The sequence below is a fragment of the Podarcis vaucheri genome, assembly GCF_965113315.1.
Source record: "Podarcis vaucheri genome assembly, chromosome: 6".
NCBI classification, from domain to species: domain Eukaryota; kingdom Metazoa; phylum Chordata; class Lepidosauria; order Squamata; family Lacertidae; genus Podarcis; species Podarcis vaucheri.
Genome location: NC_138764.1, coordinates 61,985,752 through 62,009,163, shown reverse-complemented (window position 1 = coordinate 62,009,163; position 23,412 = coordinate 61,985,752). Strand labels below are relative to the sequence as shown.

Here is a 23,412-nt window from a genome sequence, read left to right as displayed (position 1 = left end):
CTTATGCATGCAAACTGGATGCTCTGCCATTGCTTTGCTTCCCATCAGCGCGGCTGAGAGGAGGGAGTGTTTTGTCATCTGGGCAGCCCAGGACCTCCACACACACTGCCCAGGCTTTGTGCCATTGAGCTATTGCCCTTCCACTGAAAATGCTGCAATCTTTAATAATAGTGTGTGGGATGTATGGGCATTAGAGAGCCAGTGAGAAAGAATTAATAAGAAATACAAATTTGTCCAAAGCAAGGCAATTCGCAGACGGGGAATAAATAATTTTTCCCAATTTCTAGCTTATCTAGAAGATACCTAAAGACTATCTATGTTCTCCTCCTACACTATTTAAATAGTATACTTTTAACTAGCTAAACACACCCATACCCTCCATTTCTTAGAGAGAATACAACTGCTGACTAATTGCTCAATAAGTTGATGCTATCCTCGATGGAAGAGATATGAGACCGTGATGCATCTTCCCTCCCCACAAGGATGATGTAATCTAGGTCTGTTTGAAAGAGAACAGTAGAAGCCAGTTTTGCAACACTAAAGAACAAAAAAAACCTGCTGTTGAGGCTGACAGAGGAGGCAGAGAGTGACTTTCCACATCTGGAAGGCAAAAGGGACCTCAGGATCCCTCTCTGGGGGCTTCATGTGCGTCAGTGTATTTGCTGCATGTACAAGTGCTGTGCTGTCTGTTCCAACTTGTGGTGGTGTTGGCAGTCGTCTGTCTTGAGAGACAATGGAGTACGCCTGTGGGGTGAAGTCAAACTGCAGTGTAAGCAGCACTGAAGTGACCTCCCCGGGTGCAAGCCTGGGCAGTATGTTCTGGGTTGCCCAGATAACAAAGTAAAGATAAAAGGTAAAGGACCCCAGGACGGTTAAATCCAGTCGAAGGTGACTATGGGGTGCGGCGCTCATCTTGCTTTTCAGGTTGAGGGAGCTGGGCTTTGTCCAAGACAGGTTTCCGGGTCATGTGGCCAGCATGACTAAACCACTTCTGGCACAGCAGGACACCATGATGAGTGCCAAAGGAAACACCATTTACCTTCCCGCCACAGTGGTACCTTTTTATCTACTTTCACTGGTGTGCTTTTGAACTGGGAAGAGTTGGCAGAAGCTGGGACAGAGCAACAGAAGCTCACCACCATTACGCAGATTCGAACCACCGACCTTCTGATCAGCAAGCCCAAGAGGCGCAATGGTTTAGACTGCAATACGTTCGGCACCAGCTTAGCGGCAGGAGTTGCTGGAAGGAGGTGTACAAGGCGCCATCCAACTGTTTTAAGGACTCCACTCCAGATTTGTGTAGAGTTTACTCCCTAGCCTTTTCTTCTCCCCAAGATACCCTGCAAGGCAGCAGAGGTTAGGGAGTTTTCCTGCTTCTGGGCTAGCTTCCCAGATTAGCAAGCCCCTTCTGCCCCTCATTTTCCTCTACAGCATGTGCAGAAGCTGCCTTCTTGGCCACTAGCCCCACTATTGGTCTCATCTGCTCAACCCTCGTTAGGTTAACTTGAAGATTTACAGGGGCTGGGGAATGCTGGCAGCCAGCCAGCACCATCACCTGCTCCCACTTTGGGGACTAATTGTTACCACCTACCTGAGGGGCCCCACCCAGCAATACTTGCTCACAGAATCACTACTTCATGACAGGTATCACACCAAGGACCTAGGTATGGAAACTCCAGAAAATTTGCTTTCACTTTTTGAACTTCAGCCTGTGACCTTCACTTGTACTTCCCCTTCCCTCTTCAGTTTTGTTTCCATCAACCCACCAAAGCAGACTAACACTTCCTTTTTCTATTTCACTCACTCCAAATATTTCCTATGAGCCTTATGGGTTTTGGAGCGTGGCTGGCACATGTACCCCACTCCCTGATGGTGCCTGGGGCGGTGTGCTCCCCCTGCCCCCCCATTCCTCCGCCAGTGGCTCGCAGGACACCATTCTTTATCCAGATGGTGGACAATACTGTCACTTTGATTTTTTGGGTGTAATGGATCCAAACTACGCAGATTTGGAAAACTCTGAAGATATTGTTGCCCCATTTGATGGGACAGTTTCAACCTACATGAATTTGGATGCCACTCGAGATATTGTTACCAAACTCAGCATGAGGATTCCCGAGCAAGAGGCAGGAGTCTTCATCTATATTTGGACGCTGGGCACCATTTTGACACAAGATAGCAGGCCAAATTAACCCCAATTCAACACTAGCTCCCCTCCAAATTGATTTGGAACCAACTCAAGAGTCTCCCTAGGTCAGATTAAAGTATTGAGTTAGTGTGTGTGCACACACAGTCTCTAAACACACAGTACCTGATTTCCCCAGTAGCACTGGGTACTCCACACTAGGCCAATGAAACGGCCAACTTAAAATCCCAACAATGTCCTAAATAGGGAAGAATTTAATAGAATTCTTTCCTAGGTTCAATATGAATTCATTGCAGTGGTTCCACTCCTACTTTGTCAAGTTCAGAAGCTGACGCTATGGGATTATTGATCGGGCTCACCGAATCAACAAGTTGGGGTTCTTCTTGTTACAATTTCATTTTCACTTTTACCAAGACAATATACCAAATGACTGATACCTTTACAGGCATTTCTTTGAAAAACATTTCTTGCTTTGCTTACTGGAATGAGCCAAGCATTTCTGATGGGGGGAAAATCAATCACACTACATTCATCCTGTGAAATGTAATTCTCTGAAAATGACAAATTAGCCCTGTTTAATTCATTTAGTTTTTTCTTCATCTGTGAAATGCAGTTTGTATATGGGATCAAAGGAAAGTCAGGTGAATCAGAACTACCAATTCCGTCATCTTTCTTCCTGGTCCTCTTCTGCAGCAACGGAATATGAAAAGCAAGCCACAGAATCATAGAGCTGTAAAGTTGTCCAACCCCCTGCAATATAGGAATATACAGCTGTCCCACATGGGGACTGAACCTGCAACCTTGGCATTACCAGCACCACACTCTAACCAACTGAGCTATCCAACAATACTCACTTATTTTAAGGAAGTTTACATTCCTAAGACCCACAATAAAACTTCAGTACAAGCAGAATCCCAAAAGAAATGTGGTCACTATTCAATAAAAATGTTTGAAATTTTAAACAAAGACTAAAATTGTCATTATACTCAAGAGATCACAATTCAAATATTTTTCAAGCCAGGGCAGAAAAGTTTATTCCGTACGAAAATCTTTAGAGGGGAAAATGGTCTTAGCACAGTAAGCCACTCAAACACTGAGGTATTACATGAACTGAAAAAAGAGGAAATTAATCTAACCAGACTATTTCTCATCCTTAGGCTGAATACAGTACAGTATGCCACTGATCATGAGATCATGTATCATTTGATACTCCAAAGCCTGCAAGCAAACTATTGGTGAGAGTCAGTAAGTGACAAAGCAGCAATTCCTTCACATGCACATTGTGCAACCCCCCCCCCACCAAAAAAACCCCAACCAACCACCACCACCCTCAGGAGTTAAGTGATTCAACAGCAGAAAAGACTGACCCAGAAGGGAACAACCTGGGAGCCTGAATACTAAAAACAAAGTAAATCACTGTAACGGCCTGTGTTTCTATAGCAACTCTCCAATCTTTGTTTACACAACACAGTAGGCCAAGCAAATGCACACCCCCTCCCATAAAGCTCACAGCTGCTTTGCTCCTTCGTTGTCCATTTTGCTTCTGTGCCACACTGAACTAAATCGAGGTTTGGCTTGTGTGTGGTCCAAACCCAGGCTCACAGTTAAGTTCTCTCCATACTAACCATGGCAGCCCCTGCCTTGAAGAAAGTGCTACACAGAAGCAGCTTATCAACTCATTGGATGGATGAGGTCCCTTGGAATGCAGGACAGGTGATTGAGAGCCTTCTGATCTCTATCAGCTGTCCAGGATGCAGAGTTGTAAAGGGGAGGAAGAATGGCCAGTACAACTGGGAATCTGAAAATAATAGTTTGATCAAGTCTTAATCTTTAGTAAAATATTGTTATGCTGATCAGCTTATGTTGGGTAGGAAGTAATTTTGATTCTGCCAGTGCAAAAAATAAATGCTTGGCTGGCTCTGCCTTCTCAGTGCACATCTGTCTTATCCCTAAATTGACCAGGCTCCTTCCACTTAGAAAGATCCAGTCAAAGGGCGTTTTCTGTCTTTCTGCTTGATCACAAGAGGTCCTCATCCTGCAGCGAAACACTGGCCTGTGGAAAGCATGGCAGACACAGGGAAGACTTCTTAAATCAGCTTATATCTAGTTATATGCTGCCTGCAACCAACTAAACTCTCTGTTTGCTGTCATCAGTGTTACTCCTTCATGATAAACCTTCTCCTGCCCCACTCTTTCACCATTAAATAGTTTCTAAACTGCAGACATTGGCAACTTCAGCTTTAGGTTTTGTATTTTACCTGCAGTCACAGAAAAAATACACAGTTTGCCTTATGGCAGGGAATATGTGTTTTGCAAGCCTACCAGCTATTTTAATATATTATGACAGTTTTGATGCATTTTCCTTCATTCACTACCAAAATAAGAGCAGATGGAGAAACAAGAATTCCTAACTTAACAAGAGTGTACTTCTGTTTTGGTACAATTCCTTTAAAAGCAGCCCTATTAGTAATTGGTGAGTCACTGAATATATTTACAGGCTTGCTACAGACCAGGAACTTTAGTTCAAGTCTTTATGTGTTATACTGCTAGATGTCAAATCTATATTACTTTCAGTTCAATCATATAAAAAGCTTCAAAATATCAAGATTAGCAGCTGAGGGCCAGTGCTTCAAACTATGGCTCAAGTTATTCACTGAGCTTTATGCTGGATTTTCACAGACTACTATTTTTCCCACATAGTAAAAGTGTCCGAATGATTTTTTCACACATTTATGCAGTTGCCATCATTATTCATTTGTTGTAAGGGATCTACACACTTCTTTAACAAGAATATCACATTTTCACAGTGCTTGAACTGCAATATTTTTTACCTGGGAAAGGAAAATTAACATTTTAGCTAGCAGAATTACAATAGATAGTATATGGATTATGGCTGTACAGTTGTCATCTTTCTGTAATTTGTTCTTCTCGGCTCTTTTACTGTTTGGAAGTTTTACTTCGTTTTAGAAATAAGTTTTTTTATGCAAGTTATCTTTTGGGCTCTTGGACAGGGAGAGGCATGGGAATTTACTTTAAAAACAAACATGCACCTACTATCAATGAGAGCCAGGAGTTCTCATTTGCACCCATGGTACAACTATACCCATCCACCTATGCTACCCTGTGAAGTTTTCAGTTTAATGTTGTTACAATTCTTTATCAGACAAGGGTTACCATGTCTCATAGCACCACCACATGCCCTTTCTCCAAAAATACTTAAAAAGGAGTGGATTTTGGGGGGTGGGGGAGATGCCTAAAGCATCCTGCAAGTAGTATCAGCTCCAAGCTGCCTTGTTTCATAGTGATGGCCCCCTTGCTCTTTGGAACCTGAGGCAAGAAGCCATGGCATCAGTCTTCCCTCCAGCTTCCCCCAGCATTTGTACATTCTCTTTTACCTGCCCCACAACGCACAGCCATAGTTAAGAAGGGAAGGAGCGAAGGGACAGCAACATGGTCACAACAATGCTATCCTTTCCCCCACAATGTGTAGGCTGGAAAGTACATTATGAGGAGCGGAGAGACTACTGGAGTAAGGGGAAATAATGTGACCGGGGCACGTGTTAACTGATCATGTGGAAAAGCTTTAATTTAACGGGCAGGCTCTTGCAAGTTGTTTCACTTTCTTCACGTCTCAGTTTTTGGTCAGTATTATAAACAAAAGGCACCTTCTTAAAGCCCCAAATGGGTAGGATTCTCAAATGAAAACTAGCACACCATATTTTGAATTAGCAGAGTTTGTTCTATGTTTTCCAACTTAGGCGTTTTCTATGTTAGTGACAGCCAGAAATATCATCAGCTTACTAACAAATAATGATGACACAAGTGAAATGTGGCATGAATATGTACTGTGTACAAACAACACAGATGGTGAATTTAGTCTTGGGCATGAGCCCAGATTTCCAGAGTTTCAACTGTATGCACCAGTAATTTGTTACTGCTCTTCCCTCAATATATTGAGGGAATATATATGGACTGCTCATCCTAGCATATGCTTCTCCACAGATATGCTATATTACTTGTGCTGTCCTTGCCCTCCCCACACTCTAAAACACTACCTTGAAACAGATGTCTCCCTCTCTCATGTTACTAATCCCAAACGCAAAGGGAAAAACTAACTCATGCAATGGTCCTTCAATTGTTTAAGACTCCGGTCGCCAGCGGGAGAATTATTTTTATTTTTTTACTTATTTCAAACAAGCAAGCCAGAAAGATGCAAGCTTCGGAACTATAAGCAGCCCTTAAGAGAAGATGTTCAGCCTTCACCGACTCTGAAAAATTTAAACTAATCTGGAAGAGGAGGAAGCCAAAGGAACAGATTTTTTTGCGTGCACACAATATAAAACAGTCGTGGGGCGGGAGGGGGGATCATCTCCAACATCATTACGGCCAGAGCTGAAGGATTAAATGGCAACATGAAAAGTAGGATTTCTTCTGTTGCCAAGGAAGGGACAGGGCAGAAGAGACAGAAGGCAGAAAACGGGCAAGGCAGAAGAAGGGGGCAGACCCAATGGAAGAACAGACGGCAACAAATGGGGGCCGGGGAGGGGAAAGAAGTGCACAAGAAAACAAGCATTTTGTGGGAGGCAGGTAATTGGGGGGGGTCCGTCTGGTGAACCTTTTCCCCTTCCCCTCGTGGCTTCTGCTGTCGCAAAGACCCTTCCCACAGAGGAAGGTTTCTCGGGGACCCGCACCCCCATTCGCCTCTGCCTGCCCTTCACGCAGCCCCCCTCAAGGGCTCCTTTCCCCCCTTTTTGCCTCCGCGCAACTCGAAGAGGGAGACCTGCAGGGCGTCCCCTGCCGAGGCTCACCTGGACAGGTGCTTCAGGATCTGCTTCTTGAAGAGGCCAGCCATGCCGGGGCCCTGGACAGGACGAGGCTCCTCTTAGCGCCCCAGGTGCTCCATCACAGCCTCCCTCGCCGCCCGGCGCCTCCGCCGAACCGGCCGCCTCCTGCCATCGCCAGTCCCCTCCCTCCTTCCCTCCCGGCCTCAGACGCCGACGGAATCCCGGCCACCACCGCGGCCAAGTCCGGCAGAGCCGCCTTCAGCCCCCGCCCGCCGGAGAGAGGCGGGACGAACGCCGCGGCGTGGCAGCGCCCTCTGTTGGCTCACAGGGAGAGCAGAAGCAGACGCAGCCCCAGCAACCTCCTCCTCTCCCTGCCTGGTACCGAAGCAGCAGCCAAAGCACAACGTCCCCGCGGTTTCTGTCGTTGTGGGCAATATGGTGTTTTGTTGTTTAATTCTTGTTATTGTTGGAGGAGGACTACCAGGAGGAATGGATGAAATTTAAAGACTGTTTAGTTAAATATGTTAAGTTAACTTAATTGGAAAAGCTTGCAAATATCAGATAGGCTTAGGCTTTAAGTATGTAATGTGATGAATATGTTTAATGCCAAATTTGAAAGAAAGACAGATGTTAAGTGATTAAGTTAATTATATAAGAATATTGTTTTGGAAAACTGGTAAAATGATAGGCATTGAAATTCAACCGGGGGATATGAGGAAGCCAATTAACAATGTTACTAAGACTGGTTTAAATAAGGCTGAGATTTTTGTTTGTTTGTTTGCCTAAAAAACCTTTTGGAACATTAATAATTTTTTTAAAAAATAATAATAATCTTATTATTGTTTTAAATTGGCTTTTGTCTGATGGGAAGGATGGATTTCTAAAATGCTCGAGGTCCCAAAGGCCACTTTGGCTGCTGGCCCGGCGGGGTATAAATAAATAGATAATCATCATAGTGGGGCTCTCATGCAAGGCTGGCCCAAGACATCTTGCTGCCTGAATCAAAAGTCAAGGTGGCACCGCCTCCCGTGCCATGTACAAACGCCAACCAGGCTGTCAGATGCCTTTTACTTCAACGCTACTGCCTTCCACTGCAAAGGAGGGCAGTTGTTGTTTAGTCGTGTCCGACTCTTCATGACCCCATGGACCAGAGCACGCCAGGCACTCCTGTCTTCCACTGCCCCCCGCAGTTTGGTCAAACTCATGCTGGTAGCTTTGAGAACACTGTCCAACCATCTCGTCCTCTGTCGTCCCCTTCTCCTTGTGCCCTCCATCTTTCCCAACATCAGGGTCTTTTCCAGGGAGTCTTCTCTTCTCATGAGGTGGCCAAAGTATTGGAGCCTCAGCTTTATGATCTGTCCTTCCAGTGAGCACTCAGGGCTCATTTCCTTCAGAATGGAGAGGTTTGATCTTCTTGCAGTCCATGGGACTCTCAAGAGTCTCCTCCAGCACCATAATTCAAAAGCATCAATTCTTCAGCGATCAGCCTTTACGGTCCAGCTCTCACTTCCATACATCACTACTGGGAAAAACATAGCTTTAACTATAAGGACCTTGTTGGCAGTGCAGTAGGCTGGCTTAAGAGTAGGCACACATTCCTGCAATTTATCCTGTCACCATCCTGCTGCTGCTCTCAGATCTCTAGCGTTAGCAGCCCAATGCAGCTGCCTAACTCCGCCTAAGGATAGAGCCAGCACCTGCTAAAACCCTTTTGGTTTAGGCAAGCATACCCAGCTAACTCACTGTAATATGTAGGTTTACTTTGAGGTTGCTGATTTTATAGCAGCTTGTTTTGAAAATCATACAGCTGTCGTCTCCTGGTTTGGAGTATGTCAGATGTAGTTTTGTAATTGAATACGCAGATCATTTTGGTGAATGGCTCATGGGGTGCAGCTGATATGGCAGTGCTCTTGGGATGCTCCACCCCCTTCACAATTTTGCTCTGGTTGGTGAATCTCAAATTTTAGTGAACAAAAAGCAAAGCAGACCCCACAAGTCCGCTCATGCCGCCCTAAGCAACTGTACTGCCTTAACCAATTAACAGAGCAATGTCAGCTTGCATACACAGTTCTGCTCACCAAGCTTTTAATGGTGCAAGCTGCCAACTCCCAATTGGATTTCAAATTCTGCAAGTATGGCAGGAATTCTCTAGGAAAAAGTGAAGGCTACACTGCTGAGAACACACTTCAACACTTACAAAAAGCAAACATGACTCATTTTAAGGCAGGTCACATGCTATTTTCATGAAGCAATTATCCACAACAAAAGGGTGTATAGTCGCCCACAACTGCTAGCTCAGCAGCCCTGGTGACTCCATATGTCCACATAAAAAAGCATAGGTTGTATCATAGCAATCTGCTTCTTGCACAACCAGAAGCTGTTAATGAAGTCATAAATACCCAACCCCAAACCAGAGATCACTGGTCTTTCACGTTTCAAGTAGTGTTAGGATTGCAGACAAATTTTCCATGAAGGTTCCCTTTAGGTTACAGAAGCAAATTGCTGATAACAAGAAGAATCAGGCCTAATATTTTACAGAATGCTCTTTTTAAATAGTTTTCCATTTCATAGTTTATTTTAATTGTATTATCTACTTGTCAGCCACCTTGCAAGGCTTTTCCCCTAAAAGGCAGGATGTGGATGTGGATGTGTGTGTATATATACGTTACAGAAAAATAAATAAATAATAGTAAGTTTCTACTTGTTGGGAAATTTGATTTTATTGAAACCAAATGGTTTCACAGAGTGCTGTTATGCTATGTTTTTCAAAAAGATTAAATAGTACATTCATTTACAAATAGCATGTATTCTTCTGCAGCATCAACCTTTTTTTGAGTGTGCCATATGCAGAAAGCTTTTTTTATTAAACTAAAATCTCATATCTGTATTACGCATTTAAGGAATATAAAACTTTGACTATTTTTCCATTCTATACAGCGTGAGTGGTCACTATGCTCAGGAATCATTTGCATCTCTCAGACTCAAACTGTTCAGAAGCACAACTCCCCAGCAGTGCTGTCTCAAGGGTTTCTGCTGCTAGAAGACTTGCTGCTTCATACCATCCCAACCAAAAACAAAGGTGATGGTAGGAACGCATACCGAAGGAAACCTCTAAGGCAGATCACCAGGAAGCATGGGGAAGGGTAGCTAGGAACACTAAGGTGGATAGAGCAACAGAGTGTGTGTGTGTGTGTGTGTGTGTGTGTGTGAGTGAGAGAGAGAGAGAGTTAGAGAGATCCAATAGCAGGGAGGGTGAGAGGATACCATGTGCAGCTCTTGGGGAGAGAGGGAGAACATGTTGATATTGCAGAGTCCTTTGCACAACGGAATGACGAACAGTACGTGCCACATGCTTAAAGTTGCTTTATTTTCAGTTCAAAGTTGAGAAATTACAAACATGCATATTGCCTCTGCTGGAGCAGAGAAGCAACCCTCCTTCTCCTCGGAATGAAGAACACCAAGAGAAAAAAAATGAAAAACAGGAAAACAGTGTACGTCACATCCAGCTTCCCATTCCCGTGGGAAAACCCAACAGTGCTCTGACTGTGGAATGTAAACATTGTCTCGTGACAAGCACTTTGCTGCACAGTGAAGGAAGCAGAAACCAACATCCTCCCCCTTTCTGTGAACATCACTGGGCAGCGTGTTCGTACAATATCAGTACAAACCCAACTTCTGTACATAGGTACAGTGTTGATCCCTTGATACAACCTTGGACAATACATCAGCAGGAATTTCATTACCTGGCATATAGGACACCGTTACGAGTCCCTTCTGAATATGTTCCCTAGCATGTTGCACCTTCAATTGCAAGTGCTTCGTGCTTTGCTTACAACCTTCCGAATTCAGCAAAGCCAAACATGCTTTGTTGTCCTGGTAAACCTGGATTGGACATTTGACAGGAATTTTCATGTCTTTGCACAATTGTAACAACCATTCACAATCCTTAAGTGAATAAGACAGTGCATTCAGTTCAGCTTCACAAGTACTTAAGCTAATTGTTGTTTGCTTCTTGCATGACCAATCAAATAGACCCTGATTGTACATGTAGCAAACTCCAGACGTACTTTTCCTGTCTGTAGTGTCACTTCCAAAACTTGCATCTGCAAAGATTTCAAGACCACCAGACTTCTGATTGTTAAATCTCAGTCTGTAATGCATAGTGCCTTTCAAATAGCGTGCTATGCGTTTCAGAGCTTTCCAATCCTTAACAGTAGGATTGTTAACTTGTCTGCTTAGCAAATTACAGCTAACAGCAATGTCAGGTCTTGAACATCTGGCAATGAAGTTTAGCTTGCCTAGCACACTTCTGTACAGTGTAGTGTCAGAAAATGCTTCTTCAGTGTCTTCTACCTGATAACCTGTTGTCATCGGTGTGTCTACAGGGTTAGCATCCATCAGGTTCAGTTTGCTTAACACATCAGCAATTTTCCGTGACTGGTGTACTAGAATGTTACCACTTTGATCTTTCTCTATTTCCAGAGATAGGTAATTGTTTACCTCACCAAGATCTTTCATGTCAAAGTGCTCTTTCAGTTGAGCTAGGGCGTTATTGTACATCGTGACATCTTTCCAAAAGAATAAAACATCATCAACATAAAACAAACAATACAGCTTCTTTTGCCCCTCCTCTTTGACAAATACACATGGATCAGTTTTCCCTTGCTGAAAACCTAGAGAAAACAATGCTTCAGTGAGTTTTGTGTGCCAACACCGTGCACTTTGTTTGAGACCATAAAGGGACTTCTTCAGAGCACAAACAAATCCCTGTTTTACCTGTACGCCATCAGGTGGAAGCATATAAAGTGATTCACCTAGAGATCCGTACAAAAACGCTGTATTCACATCATGGTGACTAATGTGTAGACTCTCCTCTGCAGCTAGCTTGAGCATAAGCCTAATGTTCTCATATCTCACAGTGGGTGAATAGGTCTCGTGATAGTCTTCACCTGGTACCTGTGCAAAACCTCTGGCTACCAATCTGGCTTTGTGTCTGACTATCTTGCCATTTTGATCAGTCTTCGCTTTGAAGACCCATTTGCTTCCAAGCAGTTTCATTCCTGGAACTACTGGAACTAGCTCCCAAGTTTTGTTCCTTTCTAAGGAATCAAGTTCAGCCTTCATAGCATTTAACCACGGCTCAGCTTCCTTAGAATCCAAATCCTGGATTTCTTGGAAACTTGAAGGTTCAAATACCTTCTTGGAGCTTTTAACAGCTGCTACTGCTGTCTTAGCAAATTCATCAGCAAATCTCTTTGGAGGTCTGCCTTTTGTGGCTCTTTGTGACCTACGAATTAGCCTTTGGTCTTCAACACTCTCCTCTTTCTTCTTAGGAGAAAAGTGACCTATTGTGAACAGTGGTTCTTCCAATTCCTGATCAGAGCTTTCAGAGGGTCGCATAGAGGCTTTCGCACTCTTGAAATCCTCTGAATTATCCGATTCAGTTTCAGACTCAGAATCAGAACCTTCATCAGTGGGTGTGGGTTGTTGTTGCTTATCCTCAGTCTCATCACTGTCATCAGGATAACATTGGAAAATTCCCACGTTCTCCCCCCACTTGGCATTGTACTCAACACTTCTTGTGAGCCTAATTGTCTTAGAGTCAGTCATCATTATTCTGTAAGAACCTTTCTGATAACCTAGAAAGATACCATGCAATCCACATTTGCCTAATTTGGAGCTTTGTGGTGAGTGAATCCACATGTCAGAACCAAAAATTTTCATGTGTTTGATGTATGGTTTCTTACCAAACATCTTCTCATACGGGGTACAACCAATCGCTGAAGATAACCTGCGATTGTAACTGTAAACAAAACACGAGAGAGCTTCGGCCCAATAACTCTCTGGAAGATTGGCATCATGCAGCAAGGTTTTTAACCCTTGAAGCAATGTTTGATTTGCCCTTTCGCAAAGTCCATTCTGCCATGGCGAGCGAGGACTGGACAAATCGTGTTGAATTCCTTTCTCAGTCAGAAAAGCTTCAAACTGCTGAGAAGTGAATTCTCCCCCGCGATCTGTGAAAAGAATTTTTATCTTCTTACCATGCACATTTTCCAACCAAGCACAGAATTCCTTGAACCTTGGAAAAGCCTCTGATTTCTGCTTGAGATTATACACGTAAATAAACCTGGAAAATGCATCAATGAGAACCATGAAGAACCTATTTTCACCCAAAGAGGGCGATAGTGGACCAACTAAATCAGCATGAACAATCTGGTATGGTTCTGTAGCTTGCCTACTAGACACCTTACCTTTCGCAGCCATTTTCACCTTGTTTGCTGCGCATGCCTTGCACTTCATGTGGTACCTGCAGGGTTTAATAGTCATACCTTCAACCAAGGCAGGCATTTTAGATACTGCCTCAAAATGCAAATGACCAAATTTCCTGTGAAAATCATGAATACATCCTGCATGCAAACTTTTGTTAGAACCTGCAATGCAACAAGTATCATTCTGCACAACATCATCATAATACAAAACAAACAAACGATCAACACATTCAGCATGCAATACATAATCGTCTTTCTTTGTGATGGTGCATTTCTTGTTCTTGAAGGAAACGTCAATGTTCCGTTCATTCAGCTGCATCACACTTAGAAGATTGTGTGTGGCATCTGGAACATAAAGTACGTCCTGTATCGATAAGTCCAAACTGTGAAGAACAACAGTTCCGTAGCCTTGACTGGGGATCGTGTGGTCATCCGCCTGGTGAATCGCACCTTCCTGCGGTGTAAAAGACACGAACAGTCTCTTATCGTTGCACATGTGGTGGGTAGCTGCTGAATCAACAACGAAGAAAGATTTAGACGTCTTCTGGACCTTTGCAACCTTTGGAGTGAAGCGTGAGACCATTGCCTTGTGCTGCGTTGTCCTGGACACGGGACCTTTGCCTTTGCTTTGGCCTTTTCCACGCGATGAACTTCCGCTGCGCTGCTCTGTCTTGGCCCTGGGATATCTGCATTCCCTCTTCATATGGCCTAGACGTCCACACGAGTAGCATTTCACTGCCTTCAAAGCTTTGGCGCCCTCTGGTGGTTCCACTGCACTCTGGGATGACGTCTGTGAAGACTCCCCCATACCCATGCAGCTAGCACCCCGGCGATCTGCTTCATTCTGGATCACGGCAGTAACATAGGCTACTGTGAGCTGAGCAGTTGGTTGAACAGCAATCTGAGTGGCAACGGACTCCCAACTTGGACCCAAAGAATGTAGTATCATAAAGGAATACACAGCCTCTGGAAAGTTGAGACCTCTCTGTTGCAACTCATGTCTCAGATTCTGCATCTCCATCAGATGTGTACGCACATCTCCACCTTCAGCAAGAGCCATACCATGCAGCTTGGCATAGTAGTACATTGAGGAACCAGCTTCTGTCCTCAAGTGAGCTTCTCTTAAAGAGTCCCAAATTTCTCTGGCTGTGGTCTTTCCACGCAACAGACAGAGCTCTTCTGGGGATACTATCAATGTAAGCGTTCCCCTTGCTTTGGAATCCTTAGCATTCCATTCAGCTGTAATTGGAGCTGGGGGGTTGTCTGTAATAACATTAAACAGACCTTCTTTCCGCAGAATTGCCTCTGCATACTGCACCCACTCCGTGTAATTTTTCTTATTGAGCTTAGGAATCCCAAAAGCATCAACCAGCTTTGCATCAGCCATCATTGCTGCTTTAATCGAGCTTCCAAAAGCACTTGTAAAAAGTACTTTCACTTTTCCAGCCATCCAAGCCTGTTAGCTTGTGCCTTAAAGCCCTTGCCTGTTTCGCGGCAAAACGGCTTTTAAAAGTACAAAGTCCAGTCATAAAGCCATGAACTATAAGCTGGCAGGCTGCCCGGAGTATGAGCACATACCTTCATCAATCAAACTTGACGCGCAGCGGAAGCGTGCTGGGCCCATAACCAAAATGTTGATATTGCAGAGTCCTTTGCACAACGGAATGACGAACAGTACGTGCCACATGCTTAAAGTTGCTTTATTTTCAGTTCAAAGTTGAGAAATTACAAACATGCATCTTGCCTCTGCTGGAGCAGAGAAGCAACCCTCCTTCTCCTCGGAATGAAGAACACCAAGAGAAAAAAAATGAAAAACAGGAAAACAGTGTACGTCACATCCAGCTTCCCATTCCCGTGGGAAAACCCAACAGTGCTCTGACTGTGGAATGTAAACATTGTCTCGTGACAAGCACTTTGCTGCACAGTGAAGGAAGCAGAAACCAACAGAACAACACTACCTCCACCAGAGGCAGAGAAGGTGGGAGAATGGCAGTAGTGGCAGCATCATGAACTGTGCCTCAACCATATGAGCAATCTGGTTTATGACTTATTTGTCCTACTGAACCATGTACGTGGGTGGGATGAACAACACAAAGACAATGTGTCTAACAAGTATCAAAGGTTTATTCCAATAATGAACAAGGACATGTGTCTGATAAACGTTACAAACCTCTAGCCCAGTCTTCTGTTTCTCCCCTCCCTCCTTCACCCATTTAAGTTTGGAAACTGAAAAACCAGGTGGTTTGTTGCTGCTTGGGACAATGGCACCCCCAGGGCTTTCGTTCACAGATGGGTGTACACAAAACACAGGCAGAATGGTCAGTCCACTTCCACTTTATCTGTCTGGACGAGCCATTCCTGGTCTGGTTGGCACCATCATGGGTCTGGATGGAGGTCTCATCATAGGTGGCCCTGGCATCATTGGCATATGTCCTCCCATGGGCGGCCTCATTCCTGGAGCTACAGCAAAATAAATTTAAAGCATAAGAAACGTACTAACAAATTTCTAGTCAAAGGCACCACAATGTCTATTAAAAGTGTCCTGAAAAGACCACCTAGATTTCTAGGAAGAAACTTCCACGTTTTCAGAATGGAAAGAGAAAACTTTCCTAGACTAGTGGTTCTTTGGAAATGTTTTGTCATTTCTTCACTGCAGATCACACTGGTTTAGATCCTAAATTGTTCTTCCATTTATACAGGAGGATGACTTGCTTCCATTCTGTATGCCAATCCCCCATGCCATTCCCAAAGGCCTCCCATCTTCCAGGAGCATATTTCAAGTGGTACAGGAAAGTCCTGTTCCATGAAATGAAGTTTCCTGGAAGGAAAGTTGATATCCAGTTCCATTGTTTTACCTGTCTATGATAGTGCTATGATAGTACATACTTCAAAAACAAGTGCTAGATTAGATAGCTTCCAAATGCCGATAGTGCCCACAAACACTGATAATGCCTTCAAAGTTCCAGAATTGGGCAAGAGCTTATACAACATACTTACACAACCAGGTCTTTCAAGGTATCATACACTGCTGTTTTGTACTGCATTATATATTTGGTATTTCATATGGAAGACATTTAGGAGACTCACTTAACACAGACTAAATTATTTGGGCATACTTAATGGTGACACAGGGGACGCGGGTGGCGCTGTGGGTTAAACCACAGAGCCTAGGACTTGCTGATCAGAAGGTCAACAGTTCGAATCCCCATGATGGGGTGAGCACCCATTGCTTGGTCCCTGCTCCTGCCAACATAGCAGTTCAAAAGCACGTCAAAGTGCAAGTAGATAAATAGGTACCGCTCCAGCGGGAAGTTAAACGGCGTTTCTGTGCGCTGCTCTGGTTCGCCAGAAGCGGCTTAGTCATGCTGGCCACATGACCCAGAAGCTGTACGCCGGCTCCCTCAGCCAATAAAGCGAGATGAGCGCCACAACCCCAGAGTCGGTCACGACTGGACCTAATGGTCAGGGGTCCCTCTACCTTTACCTAATGGTCGCACGGTAAAGAGTATGCCCAACACGTTGCTTACTGCTAAAAGTGCTTCCTGTTTTACATACTTTTAATGGCGGCAAAGGGTATTAGTAATATTGTTCCCGCACTGCTTGATGAACAATTGCCTGTTTTAGGTGTTGTGGTCAAACCATGATTTGGGGATTGAGAGCACCTCCCTCCCTTGTTTGCTTAACCATGGGATGATGTGACATCTGAATCAGGCAAACAATGGTTAATGCTAACTAGGACAACTTCTGAATCACAGTTTGCAAACCCACTTCTAGCCATGGATTGAAGGCAATTTTTAGTTTGCTAAATGTGGACTTCACAGCAGGCTATGGCATAAGAAAATAAGGAAAAGAAAATGGAATCTGCAAGAGAGTGGAGAAGAGCCTGAGCCGGAAGAGTATTCATCATGGCTAAACCATAATTTTCCTAGTGGAAAGGTTGGGAATTTTGGTGACACTGAAAAAAGCTTTCTTTTGGAATCAGTGAAATGCTTTTTAAGATAAGGTTTTATTCACTCCAGATGTATAGTATGATCTTTTAAATGCATAGCAGTCTATGCAACAGCACTACAGAATAATTCCTGGCACCTTCTGATCGCTCCAAATTGCACCATGAAACAAAACCAACAAGTGTTAGAATTCTTAACAAATTTGTAATCTAACTGTACCATTGAGGACTAGGGAGGTGGGAGGGAGAAGACTATGGGATGTATCTTCTCTGTTATTATGCTTTGCTTATTGTTTTCATTTTTAGTTTTGTAAAATTATATAAAAATCCAATGAAAATATTATAAAATATTTTAATAAATCGTAACAAGATTAAATATGCTAAAGTATAAATATATTTTAAAAGTAAATAAAAAAAATGTGACAGAAATAAGTTTAAGAATTATACAGAGAGACATCTCAGCTATAACTTTAATCAGTAAATATCAATATATATTTTTCAGATTTGTATCTATACATAGAAACATGAGATCTTAAGGTCCTATGAAACTGGCAAAACCAAATTTTAAATGAATGTTGATTATAATCCAGCAAGAGGTTTATCCCAAGGGGAGAAAACTGGGTAAACCCAGGCACTAGAGAGATGGGAGAACTTCCTAGACAATGAAGGTTTTAGGGAAACTTACAACATATAAACTCTAGTTAAGGACCTCAAACTCAAACTCAATCTCTAGTTAAGGACCTATGCTCATGCACATACACATATATCTTCAGAATATAAGGAATTAAAGCAAAAAGCAAATATTTATGCCATCCAGAACTTACCAGGGCCGACTGGCATCATTCCTGGGGGTGGTGGGCCCATCATTGGCATCATTGGAGGGCCACCCATGTGGGGTGCTGGCATCATACCAGGCCGTGGAGGACCAGCTCAAGAATGAAAATAATGGACAAATGTCAAAATAAGTTTGCACATCAACCTGACATCTCAGAAACACTTGAGGTTTTTGAAGATTGCCAACAATCTTTTTGCACATCCCAACTGTCTGCTAGTTCTTCACCGTAAGAAGTTAGGAGTTGGTGAAATATCTTATCTACTCACCATTACAACCAGTTGTTGTAATAGTGAATAGGTAATAGTGTAATGAACATCAGCTGTTCATCATCCATAGCTCTTCTTCAGCGATCACTCCTAGCAGAGTAAGATTGTAATGTTATTCGTAATTAATAAATGGCTACTACAGTAGTACATCAGGTTAAGAACATAATTTGTTCTGGAGGTCCGTTCTTAACTATTAAACTATGTTTAATAGGTTATTGTATTTTAGTGTTTTGTTGGAAGCCGCCCAGAGTGGCTGGGGAAAACCAGCCAGATGGGCGGGGTATAAATAATAAATTATTATTATTATTAACCTGAAACTGTTATTAACCTGAGGTACCACTTTAGCTAATGGGGACTCCCGCTGCCGCCGTGCCTGTGCAATTTCTGTTCTCATCCTGAAGCAAAGTTCTTAACCTGAGGTACTATTTCTGGGTTAGTGGAGTCTGTAACCTGAAGCGTCTGTAACCCAATGTACCACTGTATTCTTTTTAAAGTACAGTGGTACCTCTTGTTGTGGACCGGATCCGTTCCAGAGCTCCGGTTGGATCCCAAGGTTTCTGCAACCAGAGGGACTGCTTCTGCGCACTGTCATGAGGCAAAACCCTGGAAATATACTTCCGGGTTTGCCGCTTACGTATCCCGAAGTTTATGTAAGCGGGGGGATACGGAAGCGGAGGTACAACTGTACTACCCAAATAACCACCTAAAGTTTCCCCTGTAACACATACCAAAGTTTTGCCATGCTAGCCAGAGATAAAGCATCAGTATTCATACTTACGGATATTAGGTGGTGGTGGTATCATAGCTCCTCCTGGAGGTGGCGCAGAGAATGGAGTAGGTGGAATTTTGCCTTGCTGAAATGCAGCCGCTACATTAATGCAAATAAATAAAAGTCGAACATAATTAGTTACTGAAGTTTTCCTATACATTTCTGATTCTTTTTAGTGACCAAATGCATACTTTCTATGTGGAACTGCCTCAAACTTTCTAGTCATGAAATCTCTTCATTTCTGCAGCTGCCTGGATTTTTTACTTCCAGCCAATTTATCTAATCCCACAAGCAGGAAAGCTTCATCCATTTAAATAAACCTTATTTTCAAATAAGTATAAGAGCACAAGCACATTTTCTGTTAAACGTGACTGATGTAAGGAACTTGGCAACATTTACATTAAATTACCATGCGTGTCTCCTCAGAAGTAAAACCCACTAAGTTCAACTGAACTTAATTCCAGGTAAATTTGTTATTTTAAACACACTGACTGCTAAGAAAACCTCAGTGATCACATTGGGAGACATTAAAGTAAGCATGCATAGGATCCTACAGTAAGGCCATTAAGATGTGCAGATGAAACTGAAGTGCTTTCAAAAGTTTCAAAACTAGGTTCTAAACTGGGGCTATATTCCTATCACCATTTACCTAAGGGTAAGACCCACAGAACTCAATATGACTTACATCTGAGTAAATGTGCATAGGATTGCTCCATTAAACATCCACATTTATTTATTTAAAGTTGAAAACATTTCTAAACTACCAAACCAAGATTAAAAAATAGTATCAGTGGTGAAGAGCATGAAACTAACAATAAAACTAAGTTTACAAAGAAAAAGTAGAAAAGATACCACAAAACAATAGATGTGCTCAATACATCAAGCAAGCTTGATCTTCCCTCAGGGAAAGCCTGGACAAACAGATGAGTTTTAAGCAGGCACCAAAATGCCAATACTGCAAGTGCCTGCCTGGTGTTTGTTGGAAGCACATTCCAAAGGGCAAAGGCCCTTAGTGGACACAAGATTAAAAACAAGAGCATATGGCACTCCCAAGAGTCTCCCTTAGAAATGTTTGTCAATGTGTTGGACAAAGATACTTAAAGGAACCATTTCCCCAATATTTTAAGAGAAACATCACCAAATATGGTCCCCTCAGCAAAACAAGAAAGCAACTGAATAATAGGTTATAATTTTTTGTTGTTGTTAAGGGCTTGATTGTGGTAACATACGACACAAATTCCACAATTCTTCAACAGGGAATTCTTATCAAAGTCTGCATTCATTATTACATGACACGGCCTTTAAGTCCAGCAGTTCTGCAACTTTCCAATAAAGGAGCTGATGGAGGCAGAGCTTCAACTGCAAACATGTTGTGGAAAAAGGATTGAACTAATTCCCTAGGTAAGTGTAAACTTCAATCAAATAAACAAATGTGTGAAACAGCCATTGCATTGATATGACTTACTCGTTTTGTCAATCAGGCTCTGTGCTTGTTCTTCCATCCATTTTTGATAGTAGTCTTTCACATTTTCTTTATGTTTCCTGCCACTGCAATGGGTTTTCCTCACAGATGGCTGCAAGAAATGAAACTTTTGCTCTCCAAGCACCAAACATACCCATGTGTCTAAAATATTGATAAATTTCACCTAACCATTCCTGTACCAATATAGGAAGAGAACCTTTGCATATAGTCTCCAATACAGTAATCATGATTTTATCTCAAACTAGTAAACTACCAAGTAGACATGAGAATCTAGTGACTTTGCTCACTGAGTCACCATCTTTCAGTATTCGTGATGACATAAAGTAAAATTGACATTTCTCTTCAGAAAGAAAATTGTCAGGACAACAAGTAAAGGTAAAGGACCCCTGGATGGTTAAGTCCAGTCAAAGGCGACTATGGGGTTGCAGTGCTCATCTTCCTTTCAGGCCAAGGGAGTCAGTGCTTGTCCACAGACAACTTTCCAGGTCATGTGGTGAGCATGACTAAATTGCTTCTGGCGCAACAGAACACTGTGACAGAAACCAGAGCTCACTGAAACGCCATTTACCTTCCTGCTGCAGCGGTACCTATTTATTTACTTGCACTGGCGTGCTTTCGAACTGCTATGTTGGCAAAAGCTGGGACAGAGCAACGGGAGCTCACCCCATCGCACTGATTTGAACCGCCAACCTTCAGCAGCACCACCTGCTTTTACCTACCTCAAGATAACAATAGTCAGCATAGTGATTTTATTAAGGTCATGGTTAGTCACTAAATATTTACCCAAGCAACCATCCTGCAGCCAACCAATAGTCTTCAGTTCACATCCATGATATTGAGCTCAGGCATGTTTAACTTCTACCCTGACCTCTCTCACTCATTTAATAATTAATCATGTATATAAATTATAATGAAATTAATCATGAATATAAATATTTGCAGCACAGCATGGAAAACTATTGAAGTTCACCACACAATTTCACATTGAGGGTGTTTTTAGAATGACATTCTATGTATCTAGATGAAAGTGATAGGCTTGCATATTAGATTTTATTTAGGAAATGTATTCAGAAGTAATCCTCTGAAGAACTGTTTTAACTTTCATACTGTAACATTGTGAAATGTCCTACTTACAGAGTCATGGGTGAGGTAAGTATCACAGTAATCACAATAAAACCTGGAACGAGAGACAAATATGCACTGGAAGTAGGGTAATGATTGTTTGCTTCTTAAAATATTAGTGTTTTCAAAAGTTTAATATGCTTTTTAGTTAAGACTAGTAATTTAGTTCTGTTGCTTTTAAAAGAAGAAGCTATTTCACTATATTTTCCTCAAAAAAAAATCACCTGTTTTATGCAATGGCATCCTTCAGATTTACTTATCTTTATCTATGTGCAAAGATAGATTCTATCTAGTCATTCTCATTGATGCAGTGGTACCTCGCGTTAAGAACTTAATTTGTTCTGGAGGTCTGTTCTTAACCTGAAACTGTTCTGAAACTGAGGTACCACTTTAGCTAATGGGGCCTCCCACTGCTGTGCGATTTCTGTTCTCATCCTGAAGCTAAGTTCTTAACCCGAGGTACTATTTCTGGGTTAGCGGAGTCTGTAACCTGAAGCTTCTGTAACCCAAGGTCCCACTGTAATAATATGAATCCCTTCTTAAAGAGAAAGACTGAGAAAAGAAATCAGTGTTGTATGCAGTGCCTGCTCCAGAGGATTGGAGGACCAGATTTTGGATGTGTGCTAGGGTAGCAGAGGCTGTCCTCTTGTAAAAGCAAAAGTCCACTGATGCAATACTGGATTTAGCTCTTTCTTAAGTGACAGAAGAACAAAATGCACTGGTTAACAGTGACTATGTCAATCACAGCTAACATCAGAATATGTTAGAACTGTATCAGCCTAGATAGTTCAATTGGTTAGAGTGTGGTGCTGACAACGCAAGGTTACAGGTCTGATCCCTTATGGGAGAGCTGAATATTCCTTTATTGCAGGGGGTAGGACTAAACGACCATCGGGGTCCTTTCCAACTCTACAATTATATGATCCTATAAACAGCTTGTCCCCGCATACAGGGCAGCTGAGTCTGTGAGCCCCCAAGTATTTTAATTATTCACAATGCCTCAAATATTCCCTGGCATGGTGCGAAGTCTAAATGGATTCTTCCCAGAGGGCAGTTTACCAGGAGGCAGCACAAGTTGTCAGAAAATATGCAGTCAAATCTCATGATCAGTGGGACATAGTTGGAAGTAAGAAGAAGGGTCACAGCTCAGGGGTAGTACCTACTGTTTTGACGACAAATAGAGAAGACGGGGGGGGGTTCCAATCCCCATAATCTCCTGGTAGGGCTGTGAAAGCCTCTGAAATATGGAGAGTGGCTACCAGTCAGTACACTGGCAGCAGTAATGAGCTAGATGGACCAATGATCTGAGCGTATATAAGGCAGTTTCTTTATGTTTCTGCGAAGACCTCAGCCTTAAGGCCTCTGCACGCACACAAAAATGGTGTGTGTGTGTGTGTGTGTTATTTGAATTCACGAATATTTGTGAGGAAGCCCGACCAAGCATTAAGAGCCACAACTCTCTTTAGTGAAACTATTAGGAAGCCCACTTAAAATAATTACGTACACGTGTATAAACCAGAACCAGCACAGAGAACGTACACAAACAATATACGTAAATATATGGGACAAGCCACCTGTCCCCCCCCCCACATTACATTGTTCTACTCAGTCTGCATGCACGTTTCACCCTTCCCACTTCCCACCAGAGCTTTTCATACGAAGGCTCTCCAGTTTACTCACTTGGGCATGTTGCTCGCTAGCGATGCGCTACCGGCCGCGCAAATGTCTAAAGGAAATGGCGCAATTATTATGCGACAACCGTTCCCGGTTGTTGTTGTTTTACCATAGAGATTTA

At 42.8% G+C, this 23,412-nt stretch overlaps 2 protein-coding genes across 3 annotated transcripts in view; both read right to left on the bottom strand.

Annotated features, from left to right (window-relative positions):
• BLTP3A (bridge-like lipid transfer protein family member 3A) overlaps window positions 1-7,161 on the bottom strand; it is a 54,872-nt gene extending 47,711 nt beyond the window's left edge. Inside the window, exon 1 of the mRNA XM_082226820.1 lies at window positions 6,952-7,161. Within this exon, the coding sequence (XP_082082946.1) occupies window positions 6,952-6,995 (44 nt within the window). The 5' untranslated portion in view covers window positions 6,996-7,161. The remainder of the gene's footprint in view (window positions 1-6,951) is intronic.
• Window positions 7,162-15,302: 8,141 nt separating this feature from the next.
• Window positions 15,303-23,412, bottom strand: SNRPC (small nuclear ribonucleoprotein polypeptide C). 2 transcript variants are annotated; one of them, XM_082226894.1, is made up of 6 exons: window positions 23,298-23,412; window positions 21,630-21,672; window positions 20,478-20,586; window positions 19,022-19,111; window positions 17,967-18,071; window positions 15,303-15,656 (listed from the first exon to the last, which is right to left on the bottom strand). In XM_082226894.1, the coding sequence occupies exons 1-6, from the start codon at window positions 23,303-23,305 to the stop codon at window positions 15,532-15,534; spliced, it is 480 nt and encodes a 159-aa protein (XP_082083020.1). In that variant the 5' UTR covers window positions 23,306-23,412; the 3' UTR covers window positions 15,303-15,531. The 2 variants fall into 2 exon arrangements, with proteins under 2 accessions (XP_082083020.1, XP_082083019.1); XM_082226893.1 differs by lacking the exon at window positions 23,298-23,412 and adding an exon at window positions 22,781-22,842.

What these genes read in the sequence shown, in the direction of transcription:
- SNRPC (XM_082226893.1), bottom strand. Translation starts at nt 22,827, where the DNA reads ATGGGGATTGGAACCCCCCCCCGTCTTCTCTATTTGTCGTCAAAACA. An exon ending in ACCACCACCACCTAATATCC is followed by an intron (nt 18,072 to 19,021) that starts GTAAGTATGAAT and finishes TTCATTCTTGAG; the next exon opens with CTGGTCCTCCACGGCCTGGT. An exon ending in AATGATGCCAGTCGGCCCTG is followed by an intron (nt 15,657 to 17,966) that starts GTAAGTTCTGGA and finishes ATTTTGCTGTAG; the next exon opens with CTCCAGGAATGAGGCCGCCC.